The sequence below is a fragment of the Cajanus cajan genome, chromosome 2 (genome assembly GCF_000230855.2).
Source record: "Cajanus cajan strain Asha chromosome 2, NIPB_CcT2T_4, whole genome shotgun sequence".
NCBI classification, from domain to species: domain Eukaryota; kingdom Viridiplantae; phylum Streptophyta; class Magnoliopsida; order Fabales; family Fabaceae; genus Cajanus; species Cajanus cajan.
The window spans coordinates 5,559,601-5,568,311 of record NC_138518.1 but is presented as its reverse complement, the minus strand read 5'-3'; the positions used below and the strand labels follow the sequence as shown (position 1 = coordinate 5,568,311).

At 38.8% G+C, this 8,711-nt stretch overlaps 2 protein-coding genes and 1 long non-coding RNA gene across 3 annotated transcripts; 2 read left to right on the top strand and 1 right to left on the bottom strand.

Moving 5' to 3' along the window:
* Window positions 1-294: 294 nt before the first annotated feature.
* Window positions 295-1,628, bottom strand: LOC145954651 (uncharacterized). Its single transcript, XM_083069337.1, has 2 exons — window positions 948-1,628; window positions 295-720 (listed from the first exon to the last, which is right to left on the bottom strand). Exons 1-2 carry the CDS (start codon window positions 1,626-1,628, stop codon window positions 295-297), a joined length of 1,107 nt encoding a protein of 368 aa, XP_082925463.1.
* A 4,268-nt stretch (window positions 1,629-5,896) lies between these two features.
* Window positions 5,897-6,268, top strand: LOC145954650 (ethylene-responsive transcription factor 3-like). The gene has a single exon (XM_083069336.1). The coding sequence runs from the start codon at window positions 5,897-5,899 to the stop codon at window positions 6,266-6,268; it is 372 nt and encodes a 123-aa protein (XP_082925462.1).
* Window positions 6,269-6,340: 72 nt separating this feature from the next.
* Window positions 6,341-7,806, top strand: LOC145955230 (uncharacterized). The gene is made up of 3 exons (XR_014431876.1): window positions 6,341-6,444; window positions 6,868-7,048; window positions 7,121-7,806. It is a non-coding gene; the product is annotated as an uncharacterized LOC145955230 (long non-coding RNA).
* Window positions 7,807-8,711: the final 905 nt, after the last annotated feature.

Here is an 8,711-nt window from a genome sequence, read left to right as displayed (position 1 = left end):
AAACTTGCGTGTTGTATCTTCTGGAGGCTCGGAGTTTGCAAGCTTCTTCTTGAATCTGAGCCTCCTCTTTGAGTTCGTCTATTAGGTCAAGGTTGGTTGTTGTTTCTCGAGTATTTTGCTCATTGTCAAAGGTGTGACGCCGATGAGACGTCTCGCCGACCTCGACCGGGATCATGGAGTCGGCTCCATAGGTCAGCCTTTAAGGAGTTTCTAGAGTCATGGATTGACGGGTGCAATGATATGCCTAGAGAATGCTGGGAGCTCGTCAACCCATTGGCCCTTAGCGCTCCCTAGTCACTTTTTAAGTTCTCGGAATATGACCTTGTTCGCAGCTTTGGCTTGGCCGTTAGTTTGGGGATGCTCCACCGAGGTGGGGAGATGCTTGATGCCGAGCTCTCGGAGGAAGCTCTTGAAGCCCTGTGCGATGAATTGCCTGCCATTATCGGTGATGAGTGTGTGCGGGATACCGAACCTACAAATGATGTTTTCCCAGGTGAACTTTTGCACGTTCTCGGCGGTGATCTTGGCGAGTGGGCAGGCCTCGATCCACTTGGTGAAGTAGTCGACAGCGACGAGGAGGAATTTTATTTGGCCTTTCGCAGGGGGAATGGTTTGAGGATATCCATTCCCCACTAGGCAAAGGGCCATGGGGACGCCATTTTGTGGAGGACTTCGGAAGGCTGCCGATGTGAGTTGCCAAACTGCTAACATTCTTTGCACCTTTGTACGTAATCTTTGCAGTCAGATTTCAACGTGGGCCAGTAATATCTAGCTCGGATCACCTTGGTCGCCATCGAGCATGCTCCGGAGTGCATACCGCATATTTCTCGATGAATTTCTTCGATGACATAGGTGGCCTAGAACTTGGTTATGCATTTTAGTAGGGGAGCTGAGATGCCTCGTTTGAAGAGTTCGCCTGTAATGATGACAAATTTAGATGATCTTACCCTCATCTTCCAAGCTTCTTCTTTGTCTTCACGTAGTATCCCCTCCTTTAAGTAATTCCATATGCCTGTCATCCATCCCTTGTCTTCGATGTCATTGGTATTGACAACTTTGTCATCTAGACTAGGAGAGTTGAGGGTCTCTTGGATGATGGTCTGATGCTTCCCGGGGCATTTTGTGCTAGCGAGTTTGGATAGGAGATCGGCTCTTGTGTTCTGCTCTCGGGGTACGTGATGTATGGTGAATTCTTTAAAAGATAAGGTCCATTGTGCTACTGTGTGATAGTATCTTTGCAGTAGGGCATCCTTAGTTTGGTAGGTTCCGCTGAGCTGTTCTACCATGAGTTTTGAGTCACTGTTGCAACTCACCCTTCGTGCTCCGACGTCTCGTGCCAACCTTAATCCTGCCAGAAGAGCTTCGTATTCTACTTGATTATTGGTGATCTTGAACCTGAACTTGAGGGATTGCTCGACGATGACCTGGTTGGGGCCTTCAAGTATGATCCCTGCGCCCCCTCCTTTGATGTTGGAAGAGCCGTCAACGTGTAAGGTCCAGGTTGGACTTTCTTGTGGCGAGGTCAGTGTGAGCACGACCACAATGTCTGCTAGGCATTGGGCTTTCAGGGGTCCTCGGGCTTCGTATTTGATGCCGAAGTCGGACATCTCTATTGACCACGCGATCATGCGCCTTGCAAGCTCGGGTTTTCCAGTATTTGCTTGATCGAGTAGTCAGTTTTGACGACAACCTGGTGACTCTAGAAGTAAGGTCGGAGACCCCGAACTGCGATGACGAGTGCTAACGCCAGTTTTTCGATTGTCTAATACCATTTTTCTGTGTCTTGGAAGACTCGACTAATGAAGTATACATGGAGTTGCTCCCAATGGTGCTCTTATACGATGACCGCATTGATTGCGTCCTCAGCCACGACCAAGTAGAGGAGGAGGTTGGCCTGGTGATTTGGCTTTTGCAGGATTGGCGGAGTGGCGAGAAAGCTTTTGAAGCTTTTGAAGGCTTCTTCACATTGGTTGGTCCATTCAAAGTGATCAGGCTTCCGTAGTAGGTTGAAGATAGGTCCCGCTTTCTCTGCCAACTAGGGTATGGAACGAGAGAGGGAGACTAACCTGCTTGCTAGTCATTGGACATCTTTGACATTTTGGGGGCTGTGCATCTGCATGATGGCCCTGCATTTTTATGGATTGGCTTCAATGCCCCTATTAGTGATCATGAAGCCGAGGAACTTACCTCCCTAGACCCTGAATACGCACTTTTTGGGGTTTAAGCGCATGTTGTGTTTCCGTATCTGTTGGAATACCTCGACCAGGTCAGCAACATGGGCGTCAGCCGATGTAGTTTTCACGACCATATCGTCTACGTAAACTTCCATGTTTCGTCCTATCTGCTGGTGGAAAACCTTGTCCATCAGCCTCTAATAAGTAGCTCCCACATTTTTGAGGCCGAAAGGCATCACACGGTAGCAAAAGTTGGCGTGATCGGTGATGAAAGCCGTGTGCTCGTCGTCCAGTGGGTACATCATGATCTGATTGTATCCAGAGTATGCATCCAGAAAGCTGAGAAGGGCGTGACCGGAAGCTCCATCGACCAACCTGTCAATGTGATAGACCAAGGCCCAAGGGCCTAGTTACTAGAGCTATGGCTAGACGAATACAAGAAGAGTTGGACATCTTAAAGACTAATGGGCTTCTCAAGCCCAAGGTACTCTTCATTTGGACTACTCTATCATGAAGAGAAGGCCTAGTTCTAATTGTGTATATTTTGTACATAGTTCTTTTGTACAGGTTCACTTTTTGCCTTTGTATTTGTGAGGCACTTTACTTGCTTTTAATTAGCGATTGTATATTGTTTTTAGGGTTGGTTACTTGGAGAGTTTAATTCCATTTAACCTCTTTTGTTGATACATTCATTTTATATTTTTTCAGTAGGGAGAAAGGGGTGGCATTTAGCAATGCTTGAGGGTGTGACTAGTAATTGGGCCTAGGCAAAATTTTGTATATTAGACTCATTTTTCTCCTAATTTTTCATAGATTTGATTTAGCTAGGTCTCATCATCATATGATGAACCTAACTAAACCAAATCAAATATTTTTGAAATAAATCAAGGAGCATTTTGGAGTCTTGGCCGCCTAGCTCTTCACTTGTGTTCTTGGCCGAATTCTAGCTTCTCCTTCAAGCTTTGAAGCTTGCCTTCCAAGCTTCTAAACCTTAGTAGGTTTGGCTGACCTTACCATGGTTCTTAAGTGAACCACGGTCAAGTTTAGCTTCTCCTACAAGTTTTAGAAACCATGGATGGTTAGCTACACCTTACCATTGTTCCTAGTGAACCATGGTTAAGGTTAGCTTACACTACAAGCTACCTCTCCCTATATATTTTTATTTTCTACTCTTGTATTCACTTTTGAACATTTGAGAAATAAAACTTCAGATTTCTCTCTCAAGAGTCTCTCCCAAAATTGAAGAGTATTTTCTCTCTAAGGTTCTCACCAAAGGTTTTCAACCTTTGCCTTGGTTCCTCAAGCTTCCTTCACAAGCTAAGGAGTAACCGAACCACTTCAAGTGCTTCTACTCCATTGAAGCTTGCTTCAAGGAGTTTCGGACTTCATCTCAAAGCATCCTCTAGAGTTTCTTTGGTCCTTGCATGGAGAACTTGAAGAATCAACATTCTTTTCCAAGTAGCTCCATCATTTTTGGTATCTAGAGCCTAGTGCTCTTGAGGCTTTATGTTCTAATTATTTTTGTGTGAATCCGTGTTGTCTCTTCCTTCTATTACATGTCTTCTTATGTTTTCTGAGGCCGCATACCAACGATGCTAACAAGGTGTACCTTAGGGTCACCGACAGTTGATGATATGCTAACTAGCACTACAAGAAAAACTGTTATTATCTACGGAATATTATCTACGGAAATTTTTCCGTAGATAAAATTTAATTATCTACGGAATATTATCTACGGAATTTTTTCCGTAGATAAAATTTAGTTATCTACGGAATATTATCTACGGAATTTTTTCCGTAGATAATGTCCAGTTATCTACGGAAATTTCCGTAGATAAGTTATCTACGGAAATTTCCGTAGATAAGTTATCTATGGAAATTTCCGTAGATAAGTTATCTACGGAAATTTCCGTAGATAACTTAGCTACGGAAATTTCCGTAGATAAATTCCGTAGGTAAAACATATTTTTATTATCTTTTCATTTTTATTTATTATAAAATAATTAGAATATTTAATTTAACATCATTAAAAAAATAATCATTATAAAATTTATTCTTTTTTAATTTAATTATTTATTATAATACTTTTTAGTTACCGTATTTACCAAAAAATTATTTTTAATTAAAATATATTTTAGAATTTTAGTTAATTCATTATCATTCACTCACTTGATTAAAAAGTGATAAAATATAATTAATTTTTAATTAATTTAATAAAATAAAAACTTTAAAATATATATCTAAAATCTGTAATAATTTCTTAAATACAAATATTTAATTAATTAATTTTAATATATACTAAATTTAATATTAGAAATTTTATAAATATTTTAGTTATAATTTTTATTATCTTTTGATTTAATATTAGATTTCTTTTGATTATGAAAGATATTTACCTGGATTTGAATTATGATTGTTATAATCTTTTGATTTAATATTGGATTTTATTTATTATAAAACATAATAAATAAAATCTAAAATCTAGAGTAATTTCTTTGATACTAATAACCATTATAAGATTTAATTAATTTAATTTCATTATTTATTATAATACTTTTTGGATAATATTTTGATTTTTAGTAACCAAGAACGGGTCAATCTCAAACTAGAATGGGTCATTCTAGACTACAAAAATGGCTTATAAAGATTAGATTGGAATGGGTCGTTCCAACACATGATTATATGAGTAAAATGCGAAGCCAGAACGGGCCGTTTAGATTTGGGAATAGGCCATTCCAAATATGGGTGTTGCAGGTAAAATGTGATTTTAAAACGGGCCGTTCTAGTTTTGGAACAGGCCGTTCTGAACGTTTTCTATTTTGCCTTTTGATTATTCTGTTGGGCTTCTTGTTGGATGTGATGTGTAGATATGTGGTTGATTTTGAGAATGATCATGTTTTGATATGTATTAAAGTGCTCTATGGGTTTCTACGGAAAACTTGTTTATGAGAAAGAGATAAAATAAGAATGTTTTGATCATGTTTACGGGAAACCTGTTTAATGATAACGAGGAAAAATATATTTTTATCACGTAAATTAAAAAATACTCGTAATAATATATTTGAAAATAAATTTGTTAATTTTTTTAAAAAGTTAAATTTATTAATATCATTAATATATAATAGACTTTTATTAAGATAGACTAAATTTTTAAAAAGGTTAGACCTATAGAAAATTCATAATAAATAATAAATCAGATATATATATTCCAAGTATGAATTAACTTATTTTCATCCCTAACATGATATAGAGAGAGAGTCATATGTTTAGTTTTTTTACTGGAAGAAAAATTATTTCCACGTATTAGCCCTAAACAATCAAAATTATTACAGTACTAGAAGGGTAATGTACAATGTAAAACAAATAAATAAATAAATAAGGGGAAGAAATGGAGTGTAAAAACTAAAAACCCTACTCATTCATTCCGCTCCGCAATCGCGAACCCTAACCCCTTCTCCCTCCAAACAAACACCAACCCCCTCCTCCTCTCCCTCTCTTCAAATCCCCAAACCTCCTCCTCCAACCCCCGCTTCCCCAACTCCCTCCTCCACTCCTACACCGTCGTTGCTGCCTCTCCCTCTGACTCCCTTGCCTTCCTCTGCCACATCACCCAAACCCATTCCTCTTGTCCTGATGGTTCTTGTAGAAGAGCAATAAACCTACCGTCCTGGTGGTTCTTGCTCTTCCTCCCAACAACCACTCTCTGCACCCTCCACACCCAGATGCACCGAGGGAGAGCCGTCGCCGCCCACCACCACCCTCTGCCCAAGGAGACGCGCTTTCACGGCGTCAAGAAGCGCCCCTGGGGCCGCTTCGCAGTCGAGATTCGAGATCCCTGGAAGAAGTCGCTCGTCTGGCTCGACACCTTCGATTCCACCGAGGATGCTGCCCCGTCCTACGACAACACCGCCCCATCCTTTCGCGGGCCTGAGTCCGACCAGATTCCCCTCTACCAGGCCCACGGCTTCTCCAAGTTCGAGCCCGTGGTCCAAGTGAACCGACCCACCACCAGCGGCATGAGCAGCACCGTGGAGTCCTTCAGCGGGCCTAGGGTTCCATTTTTCTTATTAGCTTCTGCAAAGTCTTATTTTTAATGTATGCATAAACTAGTTTTAGCTTATAGAGCTTCTTCAACTTGTAAGCTGATTAATTTGCCTTCATTCATAGGCATTTGAGAGTAGAGCTGCTTGAAGGGGTGGTGGCATATCATACTGGGCAGTTGGAGAAATCAAGAAAAGCATTGGGCTTTGCAAGAGCAAAATTTGTCCAGGTGTGATTAAAGTATTATAGCATATTTTGAAAAATTAATTGGGTAGAAGAAAGAAAGTCAAAATTTTATGCTTCTGTTCTATTTTTTGGTCTCCATGTTTCATTGCTATGGTTATTGGTCGCTGTGACATATAACATAGTCTTACAAGATGCACTTCAATGAGATAAAGATCAACTCAAGCTCAAGCTCCTATAACATTCAGAATTCAGCATTACTAATTTTAAATTTTAAAGACACCACTACCGGTAGATATTGAAAATCCCTCTGGCTTCAGGTTTTTTGAAATAGACTGTGTTTTTTTTTTGTATGCCCCCTACACCCTTTTTATCTTTCAAAGAAGGAAGAGAAAGAACTTAACTGTCCAGCCAAATAGACATTTTGTACTTTTCTCCTCTTGTAATCAATGTCTTGTTTTTGTTGCAGCTGCAAGTGCCAGATGAAGCCCTATCACTTGTTATGAGCATGGGGTTCTTTGAACTTGATGCAAAAAGAGCATTGCGAATGAACAATCAAGATGTTGGGAGTGCCATTGATTTTTTTGTTGAGGAAAAGGTGAAGAAATTACAAAAAAAGAGGAGGATATTCAGCGAAGAAATGAAATTAAGTGAGTGATACTTAATTAATGTTTATTAACATTATTTATTTTAGTTACTCTTTCTAAATAGCTTGCTTCCAGGGAACAAAAGCGTTATGGGATGACACCTTTAAAAAAAGCTGTAGATCTAGAGAGATTGAAGGAATTGGTCTCTATTGCGTAAGTGTTATTTTTGTGTTGTATTGTCTAGTATTGATATTTGGTGCAGTAAAGAGGCTACTTCTTTGTACTTAATGCAAGTACCTATGCTATAGCACTTATAATTAATTTATTTTGTTCATGCGTGGCTTCTATCCTCTAGCGTTGCATGCATACATGCAATTCTAACATGAAGAATTCATTATAACCCAAGTGGTTGTGACATTGCTGGGTTGTAACCTTTAATTCTAGATAAAATATGTAATAAAGGCTTGGTGGGTTGAGTTTCATGAAAATTAATTGAATCAACCTTGTGTTACACTGAATATAAGTAAACCCTACACACAACTTTACGCTTCTTTATGAGCCAAAATGTATAGGACCCTGCAATCACATAATGAAATTGAAATGCCAACCACTTGAACTATTTATGTTTCAGCACCCAAGGGTTACTATCCAACTTTAAACAGAACTGAAAATCATTATTTAAATCCACCAAATCAATTTGGATTTGGGAATTCCCTGGAGAAACATTTTTTGAACTTCGTTGGTGGTGAATTTTTGTCTTCCTGCAACATCTCGTAGAGAAGTTATTTAGGAAATAAAACATATGTTGTTGTTTACTTCTGTCCTGAAGTGAATCACGGCCGTGACTGAGAATCACGACCGTGATCTTCTCTGGAGCACATCTATGAAGGGTCAGTGGCGTTCACGGGTGTGATTGGGAATCACGGCCGTGATTTTCTATGGTGAATCACGGGCGTGATTTAGAATCACGGCCGTGATTTTCCCTGTAGCTCAGTATTTCCTCTTTAATTCTTAAATCTTGATCCTGCTAAGAGAAAACACAACACATACCAAGAAAAGCATAAAATAGGAAAATGATATAAAAATTTATTAAAAACATGAAAGATATGCATGATTATGCTATGAATTCTTGTGAATTAAAGTGCTAAAATACGAGTAAAATACACAACATCACTGGTGCTTGTGTAATTGTGTTGATTGTTGAAGTGGATTGATGAAGTGGATTTTATTTTTTTTGTTTTATTTGATTTGAATTGTTTGAATGTTTTGAATCTGAGTTGCTATTAGATATTTTGGTGCTGGTTTTCATTTTTTATTATTGTTATGCAGTTTTTTGTTACATTTTATTTTCTGATTGGATCTTGTTTTCGAGTTGTGTTGCTGGTGCTTGTGTAGTTGTGTTGATAATCAAAGAGAAATTGTTGATTTTTTATTTTTTTTATTTTATGTTTTAATCTGTGGCGAATCTGAGTTGTTAGATATTTTGATGGTTGGATCAAAATTGGGAAACCAGAATTGCCTAATTAAAAATAGGAAGACCAGAATTGTTTTATAGGTTAACTGCACATATACTTGCTACATGATAGGTATTTTTCTTCCCTTTTCTTGTGGCTTTTCTTTGGTGGTCTGCCATGAACTTTTTCAATGCAAAAATACTTTTCTCTTTTTGGACCACTAGGATAGCGTTGCCCAATTGCATCAGCCCAATTTCCGTAGGTAATTTATC